Source organism: Camarhynchus parvulus, chromosome Z (assembly GCF_901933205.1).
Source record: "Camarhynchus parvulus chromosome Z, STF_HiC, whole genome shotgun sequence".
Classification (NCBI taxonomy): domain Eukaryota; kingdom Metazoa; phylum Chordata; class Aves; order Passeriformes; family Thraupidae; genus Camarhynchus; species Camarhynchus parvulus.
The window spans coordinates 37,926,377-37,954,072 of record NC_044601.1 but is presented as its reverse complement, the minus strand read 5'-3'; the positions used below and the strand labels follow the sequence as shown (position 1 = coordinate 37,954,072).

Sequence of the window (27,696 nt, the reverse complement as noted above, 5' to 3'; positions counted from 1 at the left end):
AATTAAAACTTTAAACTATAAATACAAAGGCCAAGGTATTACATGAGATATCCAGAGGCGTTAAAATTTTTTTTTAATTTCTCACAAATAATTCTTACGGAACTCTACAAACATCTGGGAAACAAGTTGAAGTTTTGCATACAATGGAAAACAAGTTACATAGTTATATCTCATCTTGCCAATTTGCAATTCCTACCTCATACAAACAAAAGCTCAGGAAACAGGTATAATTTTTTCAGTAATGGTAGAGCAACTCTGCATGAAGCAAGCTGTCTAAAACCAGGTGTACTTTACAACTGTTTACTCAGTGACATCACAAAGTTTTAAAGTATTTTATTTATATACTGTCACCAATATATATAGGTATTGCAAAGAGGGCCAAACACTTGCAAAAATTTCAAGTTTTACACATTTGCGTATTTTCACCTTTCTGCCCCCCAAACAGCAAAGCAGTCATTGTTTTCACACGATCTCTTTAATTTGTCAAAAAACCCCCACATAACTCCATCTATATATAAAAGAAACTGAAGAGCAAGCTTAACAGGAACTTTAATTTATAAACAAACTAGGTGTATCCATTTTAGTTATGATCTTGTGTAGACCTGAAGAAAAATGAACACCAAGAATAGGTTGACTAAATTTATTGAAAAATCCTAAAATGTTTCTTACAAAAATGCTTTTCATTCTGCACACTGCTCTCAACAAATGCCAGGGACATGGGACCTACCATATTCTCCCCCTTCGAAGTAAGATACAGTGTACATAATAAAGCAGGGTGTTCACAACAATTACAGAAAAACAGTACAATTTACCACCAACAATGAACAAAAATAGAATTCATTCTCTCTGCCACTTCAAAATTTCAATGTTAGTCTCGTGCGCCCTTCCCCCCCCCATGTATCTGTAAGGAAGTAAAACATAACATCTGGTGTACAGCAAAGATTCCACTACACCTCAAATGCAGAACACCTATGAAGCAGAGGAATGTTGGCTTTTTAAACAGAAGCAGATAAAAAAAAAAGGGGTGCAGGACTCCTTCAGTTCTTCACTAGTCTTAGAAAAACTTTCCAGAATACTGCTTCACACTATAAAAAAGAAAAAATAATCTTGCATTAGAATCCTTCAACATCTGCATACTGCTTCACACTATAAAAGAAAAAGAAAAAAGCATGTATTAGAATGATGGACCATACATCTTGCATCAACATTCATAAAGCATATTAAATTACAAATTACTAACACATTTAAAAATACATAATTTTAAAATGTCAACAGCTAAAAATTATATTAGTGTATTTCAGGCATAGTTAAATATTAGTAATCTAAAGCCAAACATTCCAGTTAAGATATTAAAACTGCTATAGCAGCCAGAATGTTAATACAGCAAATGCTATCTGTAGCTGTTAATATTTGGCAGAAAAGGCAAAGTACTGTCAGCAAGGTGTGAAATGCTGCATAACAGCCCCAAATCGATTTCAACTTGTCCTGTAGAGGCATGGTCTGTGCCATATGGCAGACTGTGATTTGTTGTCAATTTAGTTATCTAAAAACAACAAAATCACTAGTCTTCCACACAGAACTAGGCCAACATCCACTGAAATCTTCTATATTTTCTACAGGCTCTATGTAATTTATTACAAGTAGTTTTTTTGCAGCAGTTTTCACCAGAGAAATGAGAGGACTGCTTGGTTAAGATGTCTTCCAGCAAGATTAGTTTTGAGGGTGTCTTCATTTTAATTAGAATGGAGAGCAGAAGAGAATCAAGGCAGAACTACCACTAGAGAAGTTAGGTTCAAATAGTTACTTAAAACCTGCCTTCTTAAAAAAATGATTCACAGAGGAGAGCAGTTTTATAATATACATGTTAATTTGACAGTAGGGACAACATTAAACTTTAACTTGCCTGTTCTGCAGCAAATACTGTGCATTTTGTATCTGGTCCTGTGTTCCTGTAATAGTTATTATCCGATCTTCTGAGCCTTCTAGTGGTTCATCGATTTTGATCGAAGCTCCTGACTCATGACGTATTTGTTTGATTCTCTGGCCTCCCTTTCCAATAATAGATCCTGCCAACTAGGAAGAAAGCAAAAACATTAATTTCCCGATACAACTGCCTTTCCAAAAGTTAGAAAATTACAACAGCATTTGAGTAGTTTCCACAAATTCAGTTTTAAGTGTTGCAATGGGAGCTTATTTCTTTATAGTCTAAAAATATCCCCTGTGGTATTAATTGTACAAACACAGGTGAGATAAAAGTGGGAGAACCAGCTCTCATTTGCAAAACATGGGTTACAAGGACAGTATCTATTACTGAGTATTAACCACAAGTAGAATTCTTTAACGTGTCTCTGGAGACTGAAACCAAATAGTCAAGCAATGCAATGCTGGCAATTTAGAAACACCTGTTATGTATTAGAAGTACTTAATCAAGCATTTTAAGTATTTCTGATTTACTTAATCAGTCTGAAAAATGGCTGTGACTTTTTTTTCAAGAGAAAGCCTGAGTTGAAAGCAAATCAACTTTACTTACATCTTTGGGAATCGTTACTTGTGTTGTGATGATGGGTCCACCAAGATCTCCATATGAACCACGCCCCCCTGCATAAGAATAATCTGATTTAAGTGTATGCATCAAGCCCTTTAGTAACTATATAATGAACTACATGCAAAGGTTCTATATGAACACTTACCATAACCAGAGCCACCCTCAAACTGTAAGAGAAAAGAGAAAAAAACATTAATGCGAATAGCCACATTTCATTAACACATTTTTACCTTAAGCATTATATTGTTAACTTTGAGCCCATTTAATCAAACATCACAACCCTCAATCTGATATAAACACAACAGTGTTATGCCATCAAGGGCATCCTGAGGCAAAAATGGAAGACCACAAACAAAAGGGGTGGGCGGGAGAGATTTCATTAACCTCTGTCCAATCTGGACTAAAGGCCATCTTGTGCAGGACCACAAGCTGGAATGAATGATTCTCGTAGGTCCCATCCAACTCCAGATACTCTGTGATTCTTATCCTGCCCTATCAAAACCTCTAAGAATAACACATAAAACAAGAAAGAATTCCGCCATGCCAGTTTACCAAGGCGTCTCACCATCTCAGTTTCTTGCAGACAGCTGCTGATGCTGATCTACTTGTGACCTCTGTACTAAACATTAGAATACAACATCACAGTAGAGCCTTATTAATACTACAAATACAACTCAAAAGACATTCCAGTCTCCAGTTCTGGGGCTAGAAGTCTGCCCAGCAAATTGTCTTATTACATCTACACCTTTGATTCTGACTATGCTACAAACCCTTTACATCTTAGAATAAACAATTGCGACAATAATTACTTCTGTTACATTTGAACCACCATACACTAAATGCAAATGACTGCAATGAGCACTCCTGGCTCTGTTATTTTTAGGATTCATAAACTTGCATTTGACATCAAGTTCTCACTTCACCTAATGTGTTCTAAGTGCGCAAAACCATGTATGTATACTGTGCTACAGAAGCAGAGAATAAACATATGTGGTTCTCTCAAATTCAACTTCTGAAGGAACTCCTGGGATCTGTGAAAGGAGGCTGGGGCTACCTAAAGCTGAAACTGTCAGCCAAGCTGATGACATCTCAGTGATAATATTTAAGAAAAGAGTAAAAAATACCCAGTGTGCACTGACTGCAAGAGTGAGCAAGGATGAAAAAAAGTGCTCCAAGAACTGGCATGGAGACTATCCTGCAGCTCATGGAGAAAACCACAGTGGAGGAGATCACTACACTGTACATCCCCCCCATTGAGGGATGCTATGCTGAGAGCAAGTAGAAATGCCCAGAAGAAAGCCACACAGGCAGATACCTGTGCCCTGTGAGAGGATCAACACCAAATTAGTCTGTTCCTGAAGAGCTGTACCACACAAAGGGGACCGACACTGGAACAGTTCCCTAAGAACTGCAGTCCACTGGAAACAGATCATTTGAGCAGCTCCAGCTGTATCATTCCATGGAAGGAACCCTACACTGCAGCAGGGGAACAGTGCAGAGAGGAAGGACAGTGACAGGCATGATGAACTGACTGGGAACTTGCCACTCCCTGTCACCCCTGCACCATTCACAGGAGAGAAACAGAGTAAGGAATGAATGAGTGAAAGCTGAGTCTGTGAAGAAGTGGAAGATGGATAAAGGGGTTTTTCTGTTTCTCACCACGCTACTCAAAGTGGTAGTAAACCTACTCAAGCCAACTGTGTTTTGCCTATGATGTTAATTAGTAAGTGATCTGCCTGTCTCCATCGTGAGCCAGACTTTTCTGTCTTACTTTCTCCCCTCACTCTATTAAGGAAGGGGCATGAGAGCAACTGGGTAGGCCCCAGGTAGTCAGTCAAGTTCACCCACTCACAATGAGGGGCCCATAGAAGCTATAATGTAACAACTTTCCCAAAAAATATTCCTTACCATATTTCTTTTTACATCGAAAAGGAAGCTATTCAGATCAAAGTGTTGAGCTTATCCTCTGTCTCTAAGCAACCTGTATTGTCTAATCATGTTACTAAGCAATACATATTGTAAGACAACATAACAGAGCTCACAGTGAGGTCCAAAATACGAGATAATGAAGGACTCTGCTAAAGGTTAAGCTGAGAGGCTGATCACATAGCATACTGCATACACACACATATTGCTGCTGGTATTTGGCATGGGATACCTTTTTGGACTAACTTCTTTTAAAGAAAATACCTTTCCCTTGATCGCATCTGCCTCTCTACACTACAAAATAATAGAATTTTATAGCAGTCGCTGTGTACATAAGCTAAGAACTGACTTCTCACATGAATTAATAAAAAGTATTAATTTGGCAGCATTTTGCCATCTTCAAGACACTGGCAACAACTGATGTACTCTCTAATTTCTACAATGGAGTGACTACATCGGTGAACAAGAGAAGGGCTACAGGTACCATGTACTTGGACTTCTGTAAAGGCTTTGACATAGTCTCCACATCCTTCCCTCCAAACTGGAGAGGGATGGATTCCACGAGTAGATTGCTTATTGAAGAGGATCGTTACATCCAGGGGGCGCTGTCAATCGCTCAGAGTTTCAACAGACATTAAGTGGTGTCCCTCAGACATTGGCCTCCACTGGGACCAGAGCTATTCAGTGTCTTCATCAATGACACAAACAGATTAGGTACACCTGCAACAAGTATGCAAACTGAGTGGTGCTGTTGACAGACCTGAAAGGCTGAATGCCGTCCAGAGGAACCTGGACAAGCTCCAAAAGTGAGCGCATAGGAAATCTCATTCAATTTAACATGACTAAGAGCAAGGTGCTTCACCTGAGCTGGTATAACCTCCAGTACCAACACAGGCTGAGGGAGGAACAGATGGAGAGCAGCCCTGCCCAAAAGAACTTGGGGATGCTGGCAAGTGAAAGGCGGGACATGACCCAGCAATGAGCACTTGCAGCCCAGAGTAGCAACCATGCCCTGGGCAGCATCGAAAGGTCAAGCCTTGAGATCCCAATATGAGTAGTGCATCCAGCTCTGGGGCCCCCAACATTAAGGGCATGGATCAACTGGATTAAGTCTGGAGGAGGACCACAAAGATTATTAGAGGGATGCAGCACCTCTCCTGTAAGAGAGCCTGAGAGCTGGAATTGTACACCTTGGAGAGGAGAAGGCTCCAGGGTGACCTTATTGTGGCCTTCCAGCTCCAAAAGGCAGCCTACTAGAAGGCTGGAAAGGAGTTTTCACACAGGCATGTAGAGGAAGGACAAGGGGCAACAACTTTAAATTGAAAGAGCGTTAGTTTTGTTTAAGTATTGGAAAGAAATTCTTCACTGTGAGGGTGATGAGGCACTGGAACAGGTTGCCCAGAAAAGCCACGGACTCCTAATTACTGGAAGTGTTCAAAGCCAGGTTCAATGGAACCCTGAGCATCTCAGTCTAGTTCAAGGTTCTCTACCCATGGCAGGCTGAAATTAGATGATCTTTAAGGTTACTTCCAATCAAAATCATTCTGTAATTCTGCCATAACATCCCAAAACCTATCTGGCCAAATGACACATTTTCAAACAGACTGATAGGTAAACATAGTTGATTCACAAATAAGTGAGAAGCTATTTTAAATATTTGCTGCTTGAAATAAAATCCCACAACATTACGGAAGTAAAACAAAACATAAATCGTAAATTGATGCATCTACAGTGCATCAGTTATGGAGAAAGTTACCATTTACCCAAATGAAAATACTGTGTGAAGGAGGCAAAAGAGGTACAGAAAAGCTCCTCTGTTCTCACCAGGCTGCTGCATAATTCCACATTTCTATTAACATTACTGCCTTCAAAGGACACACCATTAAGTCTACCCCTAAATTCAAAGTCAGAAGAATGGCTTTATAAATTTTAATAGGCGCAAGTTGCCACGGACTACACTCAAGATCTCTTAAATTTGCTTAATCACTGAACTCATTCAATAAAGCAGTTTTCAAAAACAGGCTGAAAACACTCACCAACTCTGGTGGCTGCATGTCATCACAGGCATCCACATGACACTGCATCATCTTCCAGACGCAACATAGGAGGAAAAAAGGAAATCCAGGTCATACAGACTTTTAGAGAATGTTGCAGCCAAACAGAATGCAAAGCGGTATAAAGAAACCCTTATACCATTAATAAAGACTTGAAATTATGTGATTTAGACCACTTTCAAGACTCACTGGCTTTTAATTTTACTTTGGGGCAACTCTAAATGGGCAACTTCTGTTTTCCTTCTCTTTCTATGGTATTAGCAGATTTTTCCTCTCACTAAGAAGCTCAGAAACTAATGGCAAGGCAAAATTTAAGCCTTCTTTTTTCTTCCAGAAATTCTTTTTACATTTTTACATGTATTAATTCTGCTATCTACTAGAAAAAGGTTTTAGTAAGATTGAAAAAAGTAACTGCAAGTGATTATGCCAACTGCAGGTTAAGCAGCAAGGACACTGCTTCTTATGTTTTACTATCACAAACCTCATCTTGTTAGCAAGTAGACTAACAATCTACCACTGCCTAACTACATTAGAAACTTAACTATGTTTCTAAAACATATGATATATGGCATTTCTTTCTTTCAGAATTTTACGTTTCAACAAGTGATGTTTATTTGCGCAAAATTAGTTTCTGAAACAGGGCGTCTTGGCATACATAACATTTTACGTTGCAGACTAATTTGTGCTAGTTACTACTCACAACTGCAACAGAAACCAGATGACAGATGGGCTGGATAAGGCAAAGAGCTTAACTTTTACATATAATAAAAAACCCTTCATGCAGTCCTAACTGATGTCAAATTCTTTTATAGTAAATTTTTCTAGTTTTTAAGAGTGACCTAGGAAAATGAAATTTTGTTATTTCCTTCCAGCATCTGCACAAATAAATAGAAGAGTTGTCATACATTCTTCCTTTACTAATTTTTACATGCCCCTGATAATGAGGGTATTAATATATACATAAAACTCAGGATTTTTCAGATCACCCTAGCCCTTATGGTACACAGGACTTGATCTGGAGCAGTTACATTTCTATATGCTGATAAACAAGTCTGTACTTCGGACAAAAAGCTTCAGAACAGACTGTAAATCAAATGAGCATTTAAACAGCAGTACGTACTTATACTACAACTTTAAGCCAGGCTAACAGACAAGTATCATCTTAAGTGATTAAATCTGTATGGTCAAGAGGAATTTACACATCTTTTAAAATCAAAATGGGTTCTTCTCATCTAAGCATTTACAAAGCTGTCAATGCTCTGTCGTATCTCTGGAACAGGAAAAACCACAGTTCAGCATCCAGTCTTATAGACTGTCAACTGTTCAATCTTTTTGCTTTTAGTGAAAAAGAGAACTGGCAAAAAATTTTGGTTTTGTACAATAAACTTTTCCAGTATTTTTGAGATGTTCATCAGCTGTTGCCTTTCACTACACCTTTGTAGGATAGAATTCATGTGAAAAGAGCATTTCTACTCTTAAAGAGCAGCTTTTTCCATCACAAACCACAGTAATATTGGTTTAACTTAAACTTTTAGCTACACAACAGTTTCTATTTGATGCTTGTAGCACATGAGGACTTTCCCTTTTGGCATAATACTTGAAACTGTGATGTCATGCTCAGTGTGGAAATTTCTGCTTACACAATTTAGGATATTAGTACCGTGATTAAGCAAAACTAGAAATTAGATTCTATCTTTACTGGGAAGTAGTCCTCACTTTAATGGCTATAACACTTAGTCACAAAAGAGCCAAAGTTATAAGCAGCTTCACTATGAAAAATAAATGAAATGAATGTGTGTAGAAACTCATGACAATAAAGTAAAGGTCAACCTGACAAGCTAAGCCTAAGTTAAAATGGATTTTCTAGCTGAACTGGAATAAAAACAGAACAAAATTAGAACACACTACTGCCCAAGAGTCAAGCTAAGTAAGACTGTGCTCAACCAAATACCCAAAGAAGGGCAGGTTGTTAAGTTTATGTACTCTAGCACAGGCTTTATAAGCTGCAAACAGAAGAACACAAAACCTAAGCCCTGAAAACATGTAATTACACATAAGGAATCTTGGAGGTGTACTTATCCATTCTTCCAGTTTCTTAGCACGTAGATTAGCATAGGAAATAGCGGTTTTTTTGTTACTGCAAATATTTGTAACTGCAAATCTTTTCTTTTATTATTACTAATAAGCATATGGCATTCTTGCAACCTGGAGTTCCAGTAACTCTTACTCCCAAGGAGTTCACATGAAGCCCATTTAGGTAGCCCATTTCACCGCTCTTTTTCATTTTCATCTTCTACTTAAATTTTGAAGTAAAAAATGTGTCACCTGTGATCTTAAAGAAGGTGCCAAACAAAGCCAGAGGAAAAAAGAATATTGCTACTATAGAGATCCACCTCTGTTGTCATTTAAGAGCAGCTGGCAACTAAGCACTACAGAGCTGCTTGCTCACACAACCCCACCCATCCCCCAGCAGAACTAGGACACGAATCAAAAGTAAAACTTACAGCTTGAGATAAGAACAGTTTAGTAACTGAGAAGAAGTTAAAAAACAAAACAAGGAAAACTAACAAAAAAAATAAAACCACCACCAAAACAATAAAAAAAACAAGAATAAAATCAAGGCTACATGATACAACTGCTGACCACTGCCAGGCCCCATTCTCAAACCCCTATGGACCCCCCATCTGGGTAACTGCCCCAGTTTATATACTGGGGATGATGTTCTATGGTGTGGAGTATCTCTTTGGCCAGTTTGGGTCACTTGTACTGATTATAGTACTTCAGAACTTCTTTGGTGTACCTATTCATAGTCAGGGCATGAGACACTGATTAAGTGCTTGACCTGGTATAAATAAGAGCATATTATCAACATTATTCTCATACCGAATTCAAAACACAGCACTGCACCAGCTACTAAGAAAGTAGCTATCCCAGCTGAAACCAGGAGAACCTCCTGGATTTCTTACTGAGAAAAGAGGAATCTTGTCTCAGAACAGCAGGTGGCTGCTGGGGTGCGGCAGTTCAGAATACAACACAGAAGACTATCTGTATCCTTTGTTTTAAGCTTCCAGACACTCTATTCCTTTCTCCCCGCAGAAAGAACTGATACAGAATTCAACTAAGTAGTGGTTCTACCTGCAAAACACTTGGAATTTAGAGTGGATTTTGTGCAGAGAAACTAGTCAATATAGAAGAATTGATTCAAAACAGCCATTGCCTTCCATTAATTAGGGCTCTTCTCAGATATTCTTCCATAATGTGTATTACTGTATCAATGCTCATGTTTGCCAACCTTTGTTAAGAATGCTTGTGTAACTCACCACAGAACATTGTTCTGACATGCTTTCTCTATCTGAAAAATCTCCCAATTGCTATTTTGTCATGCTGATTTAAAAAATCTGAAAGACGACCAGTGCAAGAAAACCTACAGACCTGAGCACAATCAAAATCACCGAATCTTTTTGATGATAGGGAGAAAGAAAGAAAACAAAAGAGTACCATTTACACCTCAAATATTCATCCACAGGAGGACCATTTGTATGGACAAAACGTACGGTTTCACTGTAAGAACCATGTATGTCCCACATGAAAGTGCATGTAGTTCAGCATGCTAACTGTGCTTAGGGACACAACAGAGCAAATTTTAAACTCGTACCATGCCATCGTAACGGTCTCCCGGTCTGCCCCTTCGGTCATAGGACATCAGATCTCTGAAAAAGACAGCAGCATGTTAATTGTGTTACACACGTTATAAGCTCGCTTGTTTATTCTTATCTGAATTCTCCCATTCAGGGTTCACATAACACTTAATATCAAACTACTCTAACCAAGTACTGAGTAAGAGAAGTTCCAGAACTACTGACTATAGTCCTGGCAACTTACTACATCACAGCAGGTAATTAAATTTCAGTATATTTCAAATACTCTTGTCTAATACAGGCTCAATCCTGCATAATCACTACCAACATGGAAGTATGGAAAAATCACTGAAAACATGAAAATTACTCAGATATACAACATGAGTTTTTGTATAATGCAATTATCCAACAACTCACCCGCCACGAGGAGGTGGTGGAGGAGGAAGAGGAAGATTACGAGCTCTGCTGCCACCTCTAACACCACGACCTGGTGGAGGTGGTGGAGGTCCTCTGCGAGGGCTCATATCATCATAATCTCTTCTTGAAGGAGGCATAGGTCGTCCACCGCGACCAGGGGGCATTCGATCAAAACCTCCTCTTCCACGCATTGGAAAGCCCACTGGCCGTCCCCTTCTATCATCAAACATCATTGTGAAGCCACCATAGTCATACGTTTCATCATAGAAATTGGGATCATAAGGCTGGGCCCGTCCTTTAATTGGAGACTAATACAAACAAACAAAACAATTTCCCAAATCAGATAGTTATATTACAACTGGCATATTTAATTACTAACACAATGCATTTGGAACACATTGTTGATTTCACAATGCTGCCAAGAAAGGAGGTGTTGACATGCTTCCTGTGAATTTAACGATGACAGTAAAACTACTTAGATGTGGCAGACACATTTTGTTTTCCTTCCTCTTCCAATTTTTCATTCTGATGACATGCAAAGCATAAATGGCCCAGTAGTACCAAAAATTGCTCATAAGGTGTACCCCATTTCTAAACAACAGGAACCGATCCCAAGATTCATAACTGTCCATCATTTGCTGCTAGGAAAGTACGAGGTACTAAATTTAAACTAGAAACTGAAAGACACCACTTTTCATCCCATTAATGGCTAAAACATTCATGAATGCCACATTACCTCAGAGATCAGATCCAAGATAATCTTGATGCACTCAACAACTCTATCAGGTTTTCCACCAATAAGCACCACTCTGTCAGTCGAATGAGGACAGCACTCCTGGAAGAGCTTAATGGTGGTCTGAGTGTTCTGCAGAAGAAAAAAAAAAACAACAAGATTATCAAATATATTTTTTAAAACTTTATAAAACCATTACAATATTTTAAAAATAGATTCAAAAGACAATTAAGTTCCCACCCACTTAAATCTGCATGCTCGCTTTCGAGTTATCACACAAAATTTCAAGATTACATATTTTAAAGATCTTGCTGCTCTAAAGTTTTGTATTAAGATAAAAAAAATCAATTTTCTCCTATTTTAATTATGATGCAGCTATGATGCATCATTTAATTAAGTATTAGAAAAAGGACCACATAACCATTTTGAGCTTATAGGCTGTATTAGCTTCCAAATTAAACATGCTCTGGGGATGCTAAGACAGCAATGTTGCTAGGATTATGTCTAGTTGTCTTATCTTTCTTAATCCAAACAAGTATTGGCTTATACCTGAACTGACCTGAAACTGCCTGACACAATGCCAAGAAACTCAGCCATGTGTTTCCAGTTCATAGAGACCATTAAGTTTTTAGAATCTTATTCTTTCACTTAAAAAAAAAATACGGTCTTCCAGGAGTTATAATTAAAAAATACAAAAGCAAGCATGAAGTCTTTCCACAGTACATCTACTGTGGAGATGGTTTCACTCTCAGCAGTTTTGTGTGTTCAACCACACAAATAATTCTACACTATGCAGCAGTTTGGTCTAAAAGCAGAAATGAATACAATTTTAATATAACAAAGTAAAAACACTTTCTTTAAAAACAGTACTCTACCAAAAATATGTTTAGCCAAGTCCTTGCTCTACCATTGACATTACTTCTGAGTGTCTTCAAGAAAATTGCAACTTCCAGCCCTGCCCCACAACATTAAAAGCATGTATGCAACATGTTGAGAAGGAATTACCGCACAGCAGATAACTAGATGTACCCCTTACGAACAGAAAACATTGCCTATTGAACAAAATGAAATCTCAGAAGAACAGAAAGGAAGTACCTCTCTGAGTTCTTTAATTTTAGCACCCTTGACGCCAATAATGCCTCCTGCCAAACTCTGGTGAATAAGAAGTCGAAGTTCGCAGTCGAAGTCACTGCCTTTGTAGTGTTGATACTGTAAATACGATGCATATAGGGAGAAGCAAATAAAGATGATTCACAAAAATTCAATATTTGGGGTTTTAAGCTTCTTCTTTATAAACAGAATGGGGCGATTTAATTTATTGCTGAATTGTAGTTGCGTATTACTTTTGATACAACCACAACAATTTAAACACCTCACCTCAATGTGAAGTATCAGTTTTCCCTATTTTTAACATTATTTATTAAATTACACTGCACTGCTTGCTATAAGGACTTAAGGCATCAAACAGTGCAACACTTATTTTCTGGAAAACAGAAAGGCTGCTCAAAATGTTAGTTTAATAAGCAATGACAGACTTTGTCCTCTACCCAAAAAATGCCAACATGACAGCCATAATCCTTCTTTAAAAGGCTTTTGGCATTTTTCACTTTTCTAATTTCCTGTGTTTAAAAAGTAGCAAATACTCTAGAACAATCTCATTCAAAAGCTAATATTTTCATTCTAAACAGAAGAAAATTTCAAGATAAATACCTCTTCTAAAGTAGGGATAATCTTCTTCAAGATTTCTCCAATTGTCTCTATATCTGCACTTATACTCAAGATGCTGTTGGAAGCCACAATGACAGACAATATGGAGAAGGTAGAAAAGAAAAATAGAAGTAAATTCTTTTTATCATCACGCACAAAATTTTAACAAGATTTACTACAAAGAAGAGTTTACAAGTATTCCCCATTTAAAGTAAACCTGTTTGCTCAATTTACAACACATGCATCTTTGTTTATGCCCAGTATATATGCATGAGAAATTTAAGATTAGGTAGGTCTTGCAGAAAGAGAAAGACAGAATGGGCTTTTGGAAGGGCTCAAATTAAGTGGGCAAGAAACTGACGCAGAACTGAAAAGTAGAAGTGAATATTCATGTTCCCCGCCACCACTAATTAGGATACCCTCGCTATTACATTCGTAGAACTGGCACACCTTCTCATTTTAAATGTGAGGATATACAAGTGGTGAACGTTGTATCTGGAATAAGGTTATGGAACTCAGATTACTAATGGGCCTCCAAGAAAACAAATACAAATGCGAGACAAAAAAAAGACGAAACAAATGAGAAGTGAGGGAAAGCGAACCGGAATTAGCACTTCATCAGAAATAATTATGAACAGGCAATGTTGAGGGGAGCAAGGTGGGCCACAAAGACAGAGCGAGAGACTATTTTGAACCAATCTGATTTACAATGCAGCAAATATGCAACACTTGAAGCTGTGCTCCTTCCATTGAAATAAAATTAGTGGATTGTTTGGGTGGGCAACTCACGTAAAAGTTCAGTGACAAAAAGACTTAATGGGGAAAATAAGACAGAAAACTTGAAAAAAAACAATACACCGTCTATAAGGGGATACTATTTAATTATATCAAAGGCAGGTAATAAAATACATTTCTCTCTTTCTATTCAGGCAGTGAGGCATAAACTGTTGGGACATACCGCTCGGGGCCACTGCTGTCTGGGACTGAAACACTGGCATTGTACTGCATTGGTCATTGGCGTTCGTGGATGTTGGCATTGGGCATGGGTATTCAATCGGAAGTTGTCAAGTATGGTACCCGTTTGGCAACGAGCACATTTTTGGGCATAGCCAACCAGGGTTTTCACATGGGCGTTCAGGGGCGGATGGGCCAACGTCATGGTGGGCAACGCAGGGGCAAGTCGATCCAGTACATGGGCAACGGAGATATATGGCCAAAAAAACAAGGAGAGGGAAAAGGGGGAAAAGCAATAAATTTTAATTTAATACAAACTATACTCATTACTCTCAATTAACGAAACAAGCTTAAGTTGTTCTGAAGGCTAACACAATAACGGATTGCTACACCGACTGTGGCCTAACAGTATGGACTTTAAAAATGAGTCACTTGATCTGACTAAACTACTATTTACTTTCAATAAATGACGTTTCAGTAGCAGGCTGGCTCATGAGGGTAGACGCAAAAACTGTCAAGACTGATAGTACTAGAACCTTGGGCAAATCGGGAGTTTGTGATCCAGACCAATCTAAATTATCTGGACATAGGTGACATACTGATTTACTCAAAAAATCAAACAAAAAAAAAAATCAAAACAAAAAAAACCCGACTAAAAAAACCCTAAAAAAAGAGGAACAACTAGTTGCCAAAGTTAGTGAGCATATGTATGATTCCTGACCATTTCAACTAAAATCTCAACTCTAGCTGCAGTAGTTTATGAACTTAGTTGGAACTGATTTGTAATGATATACTGCCAAATCTTGTGCTGAACAGAGTCTTGATTGGAAAAACCATTGAAATTGTAGCTGATGTTAAGTACAGGAGTGTAAACGAATGGAATTTAAGAAGTGTTGCCAAGTTTTATAAAGACACAACATTAATGCTGAGCATGTGTCTAATCACCAGAGTCAACCCCCTGTAAAATGTGAACAGGCATTAAGTCATGATCATTTAAAAATACTTCCAAGTAACAGAATACAATTATTCTTTAGTGTTTTATACTCATATTTAAAGCAAGAAACCTTAATATTACTGGTTTTGTGCTTCATGTGCAAGCTGTTAAGGAACAGATGGATGACTGCATTTTACTCTTCTGAAGGAAGTTAAAGAATTCCTCTTATCACTGGGTTAAGCCAGCCACCCACTGCAAGGGTTTCAGCAGTACTATAACTGATGCACACATACAGGGAATGGTACTATTAAGAGTTTAGGTTTTGTCAATATTTTTAATTAGGATGGTAACTCACTTCAAGTTCAAGTGTGTAATTTCGCAGAATCCTATTAAAAAGTGAAGAGATTTAACATAAACCTCTCCTCCCATGCGTCAGGCTGGGTTTTAATTGAAACAGAAATTGAGGAACTGTTATCTACTCTGACAATCAATACAAATGGATTGTAACTTGGATGTCTATAGAGTTGAATTGCTCCCATTTCTAGAAATGCACGCAATCAAGTTTTCGATGTAGAGCTCTGAAAGAAGCAGTGTTAAATTAATTCAAACTCATATATACTCACGTCTGTACGAAGTGCTTTAATATTTTTGCCACCTTTTCCAATCACTGCTCCAGCATTCTGGAAAACAGTTTTCAGAAGTTACATTATGACAACTCAGTACAGACTAAGTTTATGAACTCAACACTAAAAACAGAAGATCTATCTTGGCTGGCCCAAGAGGTGGGGGAAGGCATCACTTTGGCATTAAAAAAAATTACCAAAAGCTCTTACAACCACAGAACACAGCACACACAGAAAGATAACTCAGCTTTGCCATTAATATTTCAATTCTAAAGAGAAGTTTTAGGCAATTCTGCCCATGTTGAACTTCTCATAGATCTATTAAAAAAACAAACTAAATGAGTGTAATGCAGGTAAACTATTTCCTCCATTATTTGATCAGCTTTTTTTATCCCCTTATGGAGTATGTTCACAAATTCCACTTTTAAGCTCAAAGCATTTGATTTCAAGTGCTAATATTGTTTTGCACATCAGTAAAGTAACTAATTTCTCAGAGCAATATAAACTGAAAAAGGCTGAAATAAACACTAACAGCCACGAACTTCATTAAAGCCACCAACATTAACAGGAACAAACTGACAAATAGTAAAAAGTAGGAATTGCAAAACCACATTTTTACCAGGTTCTTTCAAGGATTCTACAAAAAAATATTGCTTTTATTATGCTAAAGGCATGCAAAATATTTAATGGTACTCCGTGTAACTTGGCTATTGGTCAGAAATGCCACACAGAGTTCAGGCAACATTCTTTCACACCAACACCAAAGACTGAGATACTTCAGAATGTATAAATCATCTGTAGTAACTGGAAACACCAGAGCAAATTCATATACAGCAACTTGAACTATTTACACTTCTCAACAAAATCACTGCAATCCCTGAAGAACTACTCCCACATTTCTTCCTACTGATATAGTTGAACAAGTTTAGTAGATCTATTCGGGAGAATTACTAAAATAGTAAGTTCTCATCTCACATATTTAATCTAAAAGCACTTATTTATAATCCTCTAAACACCTTTTTCGAAGACTCATATGCAGTCATTCCCCCCAAAATAGCTACCCTCCACTCAAATGTAAACATAATTTTAGACTCTACTGCTCTACTTCTTAGCAAGTATATACTTTTAATAAACCCTGTATTGATCCTTAGGGACTTACCCTTTCAAGAGAACCAGGAGGACAATTCCATTGCAATACACCTACAACTACCATTCCTATATACTGAAAATTAATCTAATAAGTTACCTCATTTCAAAAAAAGCACACAATCTCTCTACACTTCTATCTCACCGTACACTTTGTCACCACCATCTTGAACAATGCCACACACGAAGAAAGTAAAAAAGCGTACTTTGCTCTGAAGCAAGATGCGCAGTTCAACCATCTCATCAGTGTTCCGAGATCTTTTGAAGGCCTGCTCTTCCTCCATATCTTCTGCAGGACGTTTGCCTGTAGAGAGGTCCATAGGGGGGAAACACAAACATTTATTTAACTTTCTAAATCTTAATGAAGTGGAACACATGCCAAATTTATGTTCTGTACTATTAATACATTCATTCCTATTAGCACAAAACTAATTACAGACATCTATTTTGAGCATCCACAGCACAGAAACCAGTCTTCATGTCAACAGTTTTCTTACTAATTAACAACTGAAAATGCATTTAAAAATCTATGAACTATGGCTTAAATGAGAATGCTGCACACACTAAGTAAGAAATCACGACATTTTAGACATGTCCGAAGGAATGCAGCATCACCCACTTCGTATTTATTTATAACTCCACTTGGGGAAAACATTTCAGGCATAAAGCTCAAATGTAGTTTGTCCAACACAGAAATACTGGTGAAATAACAGCAAAGTAGCACTTCAGATGTTCTGGGAAAAAATGGCACGAATCAACAACAATAATGCCTAAACCTCCCTGGTAATTCCCAAGAAATTTTCCATTAAGCTCTTTAGCAATATTTCATATATTCATACTCCTGCATGTAACTGTTACAATGAACAAAATGCAATTAACAGATATGCCCTATACCGTTCATACATATTCACATTCTTCATACACCTATGAAATGTTTTACAACATTTAGTCATAACTGTCAGTTCTCGTGTCTAAAACATATCAACAGAAAGATTATATATTTATGCTTCAAAAGCATGTGTAAATGCACATTAATTAAAATAGAAGACAATTAATGCAGAACACAAAATTACTGCTGATGCAAGCATATAGTAAAGGTAAATCATTACAAAATTCTTTGAAATACTAAAATTTTAAAGGGAGTCTTTCTAAAAATGAATAGTCCTTTAAAAAACTTACCATTTGTCTCTGTGTTGGTAAAGGTCTCCTCCTGTTGTTCAGTCTCCATTGCCTTTTTTTCTTATGTAGGCAAGCAAAACCTGTTGAAAAATAAAGACAGTACATTTTTTTTGTCAAAAGACAAACTGTACCTTATGCTAAAGTGAAAAAAATAAATGCCTGCTGCTAGAACTTACCGCTATTATATATCCTTGCTGACAAAAACTCAAGTATTCTGGGCGGGATCAAAATCCAACAGCCTATTGCTTCAAGAGCCTATGAAAACAGCATATATCAGTTGTGAGTCTTCCCATGCTGTGAGTCTGATTCTGCTACAGTCAGAAACCAAAGGGTTGACCTAAACTACTGCTGCAAATTTTTTCCTTATAACAGAAAAACCATAGCCAAGCCAAACACACCACAAAGAGAAGTTGAAGGCGAAATCTGTAGACTTACATAAACTCTTAATGTCTGAATTACACTTCTTGGGCACATACAAGTTTTAAGTAACCACATAATCTGAACATTACAAGATATGTGCCTTGGTTTCTCTTTCTAAAGGGCACTACACCAAAATCTGATCCTGCTATTTAGGCTAACACTATTTACACTTAATAAAAAGTCCTGTTACGGTAATGATCAGCATTTGTTTTACAAATTCTCTACTAGCACGCATTTAAGCATGTGTTCCTCTCAACCATAACTGATAAATAAAATAAAAATTACAACTTCCAACTACACTAAAATAACGACTTTTTAAAAATATCACCCTCTGCAGTTACATACAACCCACTACATGCACACTCCCCCAAAACCTCCAAAAGCACTTCTACTTCACTACAATTTTCTGAAACAGACTGTGACCTGCTTTTAGCAACTAAATCACATTAGCGAGAAGCATAAATTAAAAAAAAAAATTTTTTCAACTTACTATCATTAAAAATGTGATTTACAAACACAGCCAAAGAATCACATTTCCCTTTACATTCCATTAACTTCCATTGCCTCAACGAACAGCAGGCACTCATTCTTGTATCCATAATCGGCCAAGATGGAATGGGGGTGGGGAAGAAGCTGATTCTAATTTATTAAACGTACTCTCAGACAGCTATGTAATTGCTGCCCAGCTTGTAAGGGCTAAAAGCAGGTTCTGTCTTCCAAACACATGCCGGCATTTCCACATACTTGAAGCGGACTAACGGGCACGCACAAGTGTAGTAATAGCGGGATCTCAGACAGACACTGCCAAAATTGCGCTGTTACGTGGAGGGGCGGTAAAGAAGACATGGAGAAAGTGTAACAGCCCTTTCAGACAGCGGTTAATCGACTTCCAACTATCCCAAGAATTTTGAGGCGGCGGCGAGCTAAGTGTGATCAGTTGCAGTTACCATTCACGGCTTAGTCTTTCCTAGTCAAGCTTCCCCATACGTCATGTGTTCTCAGCAATCTTGCTCAGCTAGGTAAATTGAGGACATTCACATAACTAATAAAGTCAGGTTCTCTATGAACACCGACGGGCTAAAGCAGACACGAGAGGCGGAACCAGCGACCACAGACCTAAGAGCTGAGGAACGTCAGAGCGCCTCCAAGGCACAGCAGCGCTTCTCGCCTGCCCCTCTCCTCCCCCGCTCCAGTCGCCTGCCCAGTGCGGCGGGGACAGGGGCGAGCGCGGCGCTGCTGCGGCACCCCAAGGAGGAGCAACGGAAATGGCGCCCTCCGAAATGGCGCCCGCCAACCCGCTGCGAGGCGGAGCCGGGAGCGGAAGAGCCGCCGCCGCCACCACCACGCGGCCGCGGGGAGCGTTACCCAGCCCGGCCCGAGCGGACACAAAGGAAGGGCCCGGCGGCTCCATGCCCAGCGCGGCGGGAGGAGCAGGGTCAGCCCTAGCGCCACGGGTACTCCGCCCCCCCCCACTCAAAAGTGGCGCGGCCACGATGCGGAGCCTCCGCCCCCCGATCGGCCTCTACGGCTGCTTCCGCGCAGGCCGCGGTCCGGAGCGCCCTCGCTGCGCCCGTCATAATCCCCCACAGAAGCTCTCTCTGGGCACAGTTATCTGGGGCGGGCGCGGGAAGGCGGCAGCGGCCGCCGCGCCCCTGCCCTTGAAGCGCACCCGCTGGCGCTGCGAAACGCGCGCTGTCCCCGCGGGGCAACGGAGGGGCCACCTTAAGCCCCTCAGCAACAGCCGAGGTGGCCACACACCACTGTCCTCCATACAGTGTTTTCCTCGTTCTACCGCCAACCCAACAAAAGCCCTATGGCCACGGCAGCCCTCGGCGGTTGAGGCCCTACGACAGGAGACACAGGCCGTCTCACACCGCTGTGTCACGCCGCGTCGCCGAGCGGAGTCCATCGGCGGCTCTACCGGCCCAGGCAAGGCCTTAACCGGCCTGTACCCTTCTCCCACCCCCCTCCCCTCCTCGCCGGCCCCGGCCGCACGGCGCCGCGGGCTGCGTGTACCTGCGCCCGCCGCCGGCCGCGCCGCGTACGGGAGAGAAAGGGGAGCAGCCTCGGACTCCGACGCGCACCTCCACCAGCGCCACCCGCGATTGACCGCGCCACCCGCGATTGGCCCCGCCACCGCCCTCCGTGAGGCGCCGCCGCCGCCTCGTTGGGTGAAGCCGCTGCCCGTCAGCACAGGAGGCGGCGCCGCGAGCCGCACCGCCCTCCGTGAGGAAAAGGACGAGACGGGCCCGGGGAAAGGGTGGCGCCGCTAGACCCGTGCCGCGGCCGGCCGGCCGGCCTGACTGCCTTTCCTACCTGGGCTGCGGGAGCCGCGCTGGGAGCGGCGCGGGCAGCGAGGGGGCGGCCCAGAAAAGCGGGAGCGGCTGCGGCCGGGAGGCGAGAAAATGGCGGCCACTAAAACCCCGCCTTGTGCGTGCAGCCCGGCGCCGACTTTGGCGAAAGTCTCGCGATGATTCAACGCGCGCCTCCCATTGGCTGGTGGGTGCTCGCGGCGGTTTCGGGGAGCGCGGGCTCGGGCGCAGCCAGGTCCCTCAGGCTGGCGGCAGCCGCGGCCGCCCCGCTGCCGCCACCGCTCGCTCGCCCCGGTGAGTTGGAGCTCTCGGCCCCTCCGAGGGGCTGCGAGGTGTGGCCTGTCCTCATTCAGGTCTTCCTCCTCCCCCCACCTCTGCTTCCCTTCCTCCCTCAGCCCTTTCACCTCCTCTGTTGAAAGCTGCCGCTTTGCTTGGGCTAACTAGGCGGTATATTCCGAGTGGTGGATCTTTTGGGGAGAGCTTGGAGGCAGGGTGTTCTTTTGTTCACTCTGAAGGCCAAAATGCCAAAAATACCCCAAGAAACACACCAGAACCCACACCTGGTGTTTCTTAAATATTCTTACAGTAGGTTTTGTTTTCGTTGTGTTCTGTAAAGAGATTGAGCTACTCGGTCGCCCTTTCTAAGGGATTGAACGTGATCCATGCGCAGTTAGGCAACTTGGCATCGTTTCAATATTTGTAGTAGTGACATGGATGCAGGATTTGAATGCTCTATTAGCAGATGTGCTAGCGATACTTGGTTGGGAGGTGCTGCTGACTTTCTCGATGGAGAAGGGATCTGAAACAGATTGGAGCGCTGGGTAATTATCAGTGGCATGAAACAAGAACAGATCCAGATTCTGCCTCTGGGATGCAGTAAAGCTGGGAGAGTGTGTGCAGAGCAGCCCTGCAAAAGGGGTCTGGGGGTGCAGGTGGGCAGCAGCTCAGGGTGAGCCAGCAGTGTGTGCCCGGGCAGCCAGGAGGGCAAACCCCACCCCGGGGTGCAGCAGACACAGCATCACCAGCTGGGATTGGGATCATCCTGCTGGATTCAGCCCTGGTGCCCCTCACCCTGAGTCCTGTGTGCAGTGCTGGGCCCCACACTCTGAGAAGGGTGGGAAGAAGGTCCTGGAATGGTCCAGAGGAGGACAGCAGAGCCGGTGGAAGGACTGGAAGGCACATCCTGTGAGGAGGGGCTGAGGGCTCTGGGTCTGTCTGGTTTGGAGAGAAGGAGGCTCAGGGGTGACCTCATTGCTCTGTACAGCTCCCTGGGCAGGGGACCTGGAGAGGGAGTGCTGCTGTGTTCCTGGCATCCAGCAACAGGAGATGTGGGAATGATTCAAAGCTGCATCAGGGAAGTTCAGTCTTGACAATAGGAATAATTTCTTTACCAAGGACAATAAAGCTGGTGAAAGGCCTAGAGAGTAAGTGGTGTTAGGAGTGGTTGAGGGAGCAGGGGTGGAGAAAAGGAGGCTCAGGGGAGATGTTATTGGTCTCCACAATCTTGAAAGGAAATTGTTGTAAGCTGAGGGTCAGTCTCTGAAATAGACCTCAGGTTGTACCAAGGGAATTTCAGGTGGGACATCAGGAATTTTTCACAGAATGGGTGTTTAAGCAATGATGGAGTCACCATCCCTGAAATTGTTCAAGAAGTGATTGGACATGGCACTTGGTGCCATGATCTAGTTGGCATGGTGGTGGTGTTCAGAGGTTGGACTCAATGATCTTGGAAGCCTTTTCCAATCTGAATGATTCTAGTTCTAAGAGCATGATGAAAAACTGAAACAGCCTTCGTGTAGAGGTGGCTGATGCTCTAAACCTGTTAGTTTTTAAGATGTATCTGGACAATATCCTTAGTAAGGTGCTTTTACTTTTAGTCAGGTGGTTGGACTAAATGATCATTCAGAGTCCCTTCCAACTGAAATACTTCTGTTCTACTCTGTTTGTGCAGAACTACTTCCTAAACTAACAGGGAGTTAGAGTTTATTAGCCACTGATGTCCTTGATAGCTGCCAAGACTTCGTGCTGTTGCAGCGAAGTCCTGCACTGGGTCTCCAGATAACAATGTTTCAAAGCCAGCTTTCTGTTGTGGGACTGAAAGTCAAAGCTTTCAGTCACGGACTGAAAGTCACTCCTCTGATATAGGTGTTGATAGACCTCAGCTTGGTTCTGTAGATCCTCTTCTGTTCCTAACAGTGCTGGTGAAGTGGGACAGTAACATCTCAGGTCAATTTCTAAAGTAAGCTGTGTGTTAACAGAAAGAAAACCATAAAAAAGAGGAAATCTATTTTAAAACCTACTGCTCTTATGGTTTGGGGTTTTTTTTGTCCATTCATTTTCAGTCTATAAGAAAAGAGTTTCAGTTACATGTTTCTAGTTTAATAAACAGAAAAGAAGTGTGGTTGCTTGTATAAGTCTCCATACTCTTCTTATGTTTTGCACATGACTTTTATGCTGATAATTGCACATACGTTTTATGCTGATTGAAATGTTAAATGTTGCAAATGCCTGTGAATTTCCTTGTCTCTAGAAGTGTTTTTAATTTAAATTTTTTATGCAATATAAGCATGAAACTTGTAATAATTTCAGTTTTTGTCAGAAGATTAAATATGTCTTTTTGGATTCAATTTTAGGGAATTCAGTATCTGACCATAAAAGAAAATGTCTACATCTAGCATTGTAGCAAGAGTGGAAACCTGGCTTTCATCCACATGGCATGTGAAAGTTCCTTTAACATGGCTGGAAGCATGTATTAATTGGATCCAGGAAGAAAACAGTGGTAGTAATTTAAGTCAGGCTCAGATTAACAAGCAGGTATTTGAGCAATGGCTTCTTACTGATCTGAGAGACTTGGAATATCCCATTTTGCCTAACTGCATCTTAGATACTCCCAAGGGAGAGTTATCAGGCTGCTTCTCCATACAGATTGATTCACTGGTGGATGTTAGCCAGCCAGCATATTCTCAGTTGCAGAAGCTAAGAGGGAAAAGCACTGTAAATGAAGAAGTGACAGCCAATACTCAGACATTTCAGAAGCCCTGGGAAGCAAAGCCGACTCGAATGCTGATGCTACAATTAACAGATGGCGTACATCAAATTCAGGGCATGGAGTATCAACCAGTGCCCATTCTCTGCAGTAATCTTCCTCCTGGAACAAAAATCACTGTACAGGGCAATATTGCATATCGTCTTGGAGTTCTTCTGCTTAAACCAGAAAACGTGAAACTGTTGGGTGGTGAAGTGGATGCTCTTCTTGAGGATTATTGTCAGGAAGGAGTCCTTGCTAGATTAATTGGAGAAGCTGAAAACCCTAATTCTGTTGGACAAGCTGGACATGAACAGATTTTTTCAAGGCCTGTGGATGAGTTAGAACAAACTCTTGGCCCTTCAGATGAAGAGCTTTTAGCCAGCCTTGATGAAAATAATGAATTTACTTTGAACAACAGAACATCTTTAGAAAGTGGATACTGTAGTAAAAGCAACAATTTTAATACAGCCTCAGGTTCACTGACTGCACACAATGGAAATGTTTTGCTGCAAAAATCTGGAAGTTGTTTGCCTCACTCAGATGAGCAAGTTTCACCTCCCACAGAATATGCTGATGACTTTTTAAATGACTTTCCTTTAGAAGATGACTTTCTTCTGGAAGAAGAGATGCAAAGAGAGATGGAAGAAGTGCCACCAGTGGAGATGAACAGAAACATGGGTTTAATTACTGGCAGACTTCCACATACATCTAGAAGCTCCTGCAATTCATCTTTAAATGGCACTGGTGAAGAAGACAATGTGAATGAAAGAGATAAGCCCAGAGAAGCTATCAGCAATGGAAACAACATGAGAAGAACAATATTTGATGAAGATGGAAATAGCATTAGTAACTTTTTGCCGCACAAGGGCTTACATCGGACCTGCAGTTCATCAGCTTTCTCTTTGGAAACTCCTCCTGAAGACAGGCAGAATTATACAGACCTAGATGAGGGCAGATGTAAACACCAACACACTTCTGACAGCAGGGTATTAATTGATGATCCTGTATTTTCTTTAAAAATGGATCCAGAAGGAGATCAGCAAAGACATGATTCACAGATCTTTCCTTGCAAGGCAGTAGAGGCACATTTAGATTTAGATTCTCCACCTTTCACATATATTTCCCTTCTCCTTGCAAAAAAACCAGAAACTGTTACAATTCTGAAAGTTAAATGTTTTATTGTCACTCTCACTGGAAACCTCACAAAAAGCAATGGGTCCTGGGGTATAAAGGCAAAAATTTCTGATGGCTCTGCTTATCTTGAAGTAGATTTTGCTGATGATATTCTAACAAGTTTCATTGGCTTTTCAGTGCCTGAAATTAATAAGCTGAAAAAGGATCCTACTTTACGTCTAAAACTTAAGGATGGTTTAGAGAAATGTCAAAAACAGCTGATAGATCTTTGTTGTTTGATGACTATTGAGTTTAATCCATTTCAGTCTAAAGCTACTGTATTAATTCTTCAGGATGCTGATGCTAGGCATCTAGAACAATTGAAGAAACGTTTGAATAAATAATATATGCAAACTTCCAGACTATAGATTAAGAAATGTTTAAGTCAGATTTCCCTTGAAGAACTCTTGAAAGTTAAACTTCAAGTTAAGTGGTGTGTCTTTTATCAGGAATTATAATGTATAAGTGAGACAAGGAGATGACTCACTGGAGCAAAACTGGGCAGATTGTTTCTTATGGTGACAGTATTGGAATAAGATTTCGAATATTTGTGCCTTGACTTTTTCATTCTGCAAAATCCTGCATGTTCTAGACTGGTAATCTTGAGTAACCGAATTTGTCAATAAATGTATAACAATGAACAAACCATCTTATTATTTTACTTTTTCAGGCACTTACCCGATTTTTAAAAGAAAGGTGCCGGAGACTCTCAGTTTTTTCTTGGAGAAAATCAGTTTAATAGATTTAAATCAAATACAGTCCCTTCTGTCTGTGCCAATCTGAAGACTCAAATCTATATTCACTGTGCAAGAACCTAATGTGTAGAGAAATTAAAGATTGTCTTCTAAATATTCAGGTGTGAAGGAAAAAAATCCAATCCTATGCAAAAAGGAGATTTAAAAACCCTCTATATTTTTACAAATAACTTAAAAGAAAACCAAGTGTTTTAAGGTGTTTACTAGCAGAAAATTATCATAACATATGGAGATTTTATTTTTTGTCATGTTAATGTTAATCATTGCTAGTAGTTTTGAAACCAGAGGCAACTCATTCATTAACTCTTATAGTTACTTGACTAACCTTTACATTGTAGTCAAATATTTTTTCTCCACACATGTTGTGTAGTATACTTATTGCTGGTCTTCATTTTGATTGATTTTTTTAAATTTCTGCTTCTAAAATAATATATTGAAGTTTTCATTTAAATTTTGGTGGATGCTGCTTAGTCACTTTGAAAGAACAATAAATACTTTATTGAGTGTGTAGAGTATAAGAAATTATTTTATTAAGTTTTTCGTTCTTCTATTTGCTTCTTCCCATCCTTTCCCGTTTGCTTGTTTTTTGGTTTGTTTTGGGGTTTTTTGTTTGTTTGTTTTTTCCTTTGGGTGATTGGTTTGAGTTGGGTTCTTTCCCTGTAGATTCAGAAGAATTCATATTCTGGCAGGAATAGGGGAACCAGTGACGGGAGCAGTCTGCCCAGCATTGGCAGTGTTTGCAAAGAATGTAAAATTGGTGGCTGTGTTGACCTGTCATTATATTTTTTCAAAGCCTTTTCTTTCTCTGAACAATATCTGTTAGGCCATTGAGATTTGCTGTGACGAGTTGTCAGTATAGCCTTACTGCTCAATCCCAAATTCAGAACCATGCTTGAAGACTCCAAGGAAAACTAGAGGTGATTTGCCAAGTAAGGTAACAATGGAGTAAGGTGGAGCATGGGACATCTTGGGGGTTTTTATATTTGAGGTGTAAGGGGGTTTAGGCTTTTTTTTTATAGACACAGCCATCCCTGTGTCCCTTTCTTTCCTTGCCCCTCGCACTTGGAAGAGAACTTGAGGAAATTACACCTCGTGAGCCACCTCTGGGTTTATTTTCTGAGGATTTTGGGAGCAGTACATTGTTTAAAACTGTAACAGCAAAAGCTTTTGCCTGTCTGGAACCTACATTACTGGATCTTGAGTTACAGTTTCAGAAAAAATTGCTTGTTAGTAGGAAACTGACCAAGTTTCATTTCATGTAAACCTTGCAGAAGTTAATAGAGCTGACTGTAAACCTTCAGTGCTGTTTTATGGAAATATTTCTCCTATAATGAGTTAGGAAACTTCCTTTGAAGTTTGCTTTAGCATGTAAGAGATAGGAGTCTTCAGACTTCAAATGGCACAAATAATCCACAGATTTTATTCTGGTTGTGCAAAGCAAGAGTCATGTTATTCAAACTGCAAAATCAAATTAAGTGTTGTGTTTGGTTTAGATGGTGAAGTCACACCTGTCCCTCTTTTTTTGCATTTGTGTTAATATTTAGCCATCTCTACTACAATAATTGCATGTACCTTCTGTTCTCTTCCTCCCTCCCCTATGTTCCCACCTTAAAGGCAATGTTACTTGTCTGACATTTTCTTCTCCCCCACCCCCATTGTCCTTGTCTTCATTTTCAACATGTGCTCTCTGGAAAGTCACTGTCATGCCTGTGGTCCAGTGCAAGCAAGAAGATCTCAATAAAGCTGTTTACAGCATGACTGCTTTGCAGATATTTCAGTACAATTTTCTGATGTATAAGGTTTCCAGATCTGTGTTCAAGCTTTTAGAATTAATGAGAAAAATTGCATAGGTTTTCCAACAAGAAAAGGAATTCAATTAGTTATATTGAGAGAGCATGCTTATTTAAGAGCTGATGTCAAACAGAAAATGGTTTGTGTGGCTCTGCGTAGCAGTCATTGGTTCTTGCCTTATCGACTTTGTCTGCTCTCAAAATCAACTTTTCTCTTAACATTCATAATGATTTGGTGCTGTGTGTATGCATGGTGTGCATATATTGCCTCACTGTACCTGGCAGTGGTGTGTGTCAGAGCCCTTCAGGTAACCACTGTTCTTACAGGCTGAATTCACAACGCAGGTTGCCACCCCAGCAGA

General features: G+C 40.4%; 2 protein-coding genes across 15 annotated transcripts; one reads left to right on the top strand and one right to left on the bottom strand.

The window, feature by feature from the left end:
- Positions 1-56: 56 nt before the first annotated feature.
- HNRNPK (heterogeneous nuclear ribonucleoprotein K) lies at positions 57-20,743 on the bottom strand. 13 transcript variants are annotated; one of them, XM_030968084.1, is made up of 16 exons: positions 20,593-20,743; positions 18,033-18,111; positions 17,857-17,936; positions 16,884-16,993; positions 15,532-15,588; positions 13,979-14,022; positions 13,024-13,096; positions 12,409-12,537; positions 11,317-11,445; positions 10,581-10,888; positions 10,181-10,235; positions 6,508-6,558; positions 2,691-2,712; positions 2,531-2,613; positions 1,904-2,073; positions 57-1,085 (listed from the first exon to the last, which is right to left on the bottom strand). In XM_030968084.1, exons 3-16 carry the CDS (start codon positions 17,903-17,905, stop codon positions 1,055-1,057), a joined length of 1,311 nt encoding a protein of 436 aa, XP_030823944.1. In that variant the 5' UTR covers positions 17,906-17,936; positions 18,033-18,111; positions 20,593-20,743; the 3' UTR covers positions 57-1,054. The 13 variants fall into 13 exon arrangements, with proteins under 13 accessions (XP_030823944.1, XP_030823953.1, XP_030823940.1 ...); XM_030968093.1 differs by having other exon boundaries at positions 12,409-12,522; positions 16,884-16,981; XM_030968080.1 differs by having other exon boundaries at positions 627-1,146.
- On the top strand, positions 20,458-25,957 carry RMI1 (RecQ mediated genome instability 1). 2 transcript variants are annotated; one of them, XM_030968078.1, is made up of 2 exons: positions 20,458-20,775; positions 23,222-25,957. In XM_030968078.1, the coding sequence occupies exon 2, from the start codon at positions 23,250-23,252 to the stop codon at positions 25,131-25,133; it is 1,884 nt and encodes a 627-aa protein (XP_030823938.1). In that variant the 5' UTR covers positions 20,458-20,775; positions 23,222-23,249; the 3' UTR covers positions 25,134-25,957. The 2 variants fall into 2 exon arrangements, with proteins under 2 accessions (XP_030823938.1, XP_030823937.1); XM_030968077.1 differs by having other exon boundaries at positions 20,460-20,882.
- The last annotated feature ends 1,739 nt before the right edge of the window (positions 25,958-27,696 follow it).

What these genes read in the sequence shown, in the direction of transcription:
- HNRNPK (XM_030968080.1), bottom strand. Translation starts at nt 17,905, where the DNA reads ATGGAGACTGAACAACAGGAGGAGACCTTTACCAACACAGAGACAAAT. An exon ending in TACCAACACAGAGACAAATG is followed by an intron (nt 16,994 to 17,856) that starts GTAAGTTTTTTA and finishes TCCCCCCTATGG; the next exon opens with ACCTCTCTACAGGCAAACGT. An exon ending in AAATTAAAGAACTCAGAGAG is followed by an intron (nt 11,446 to 12,408) that starts GTACTTCCTTTC and finishes TTTCTTCTGCAG; the next exon opens with AACACTCAGACCACCATTAA.
- RMI1 (XM_030968078.1), top strand. Translation starts at nt 23,250, where the DNA reads ATGTCTACATCTAGCATTGTAGCAAGAGTGGAAACCTGGCTTTCATCC.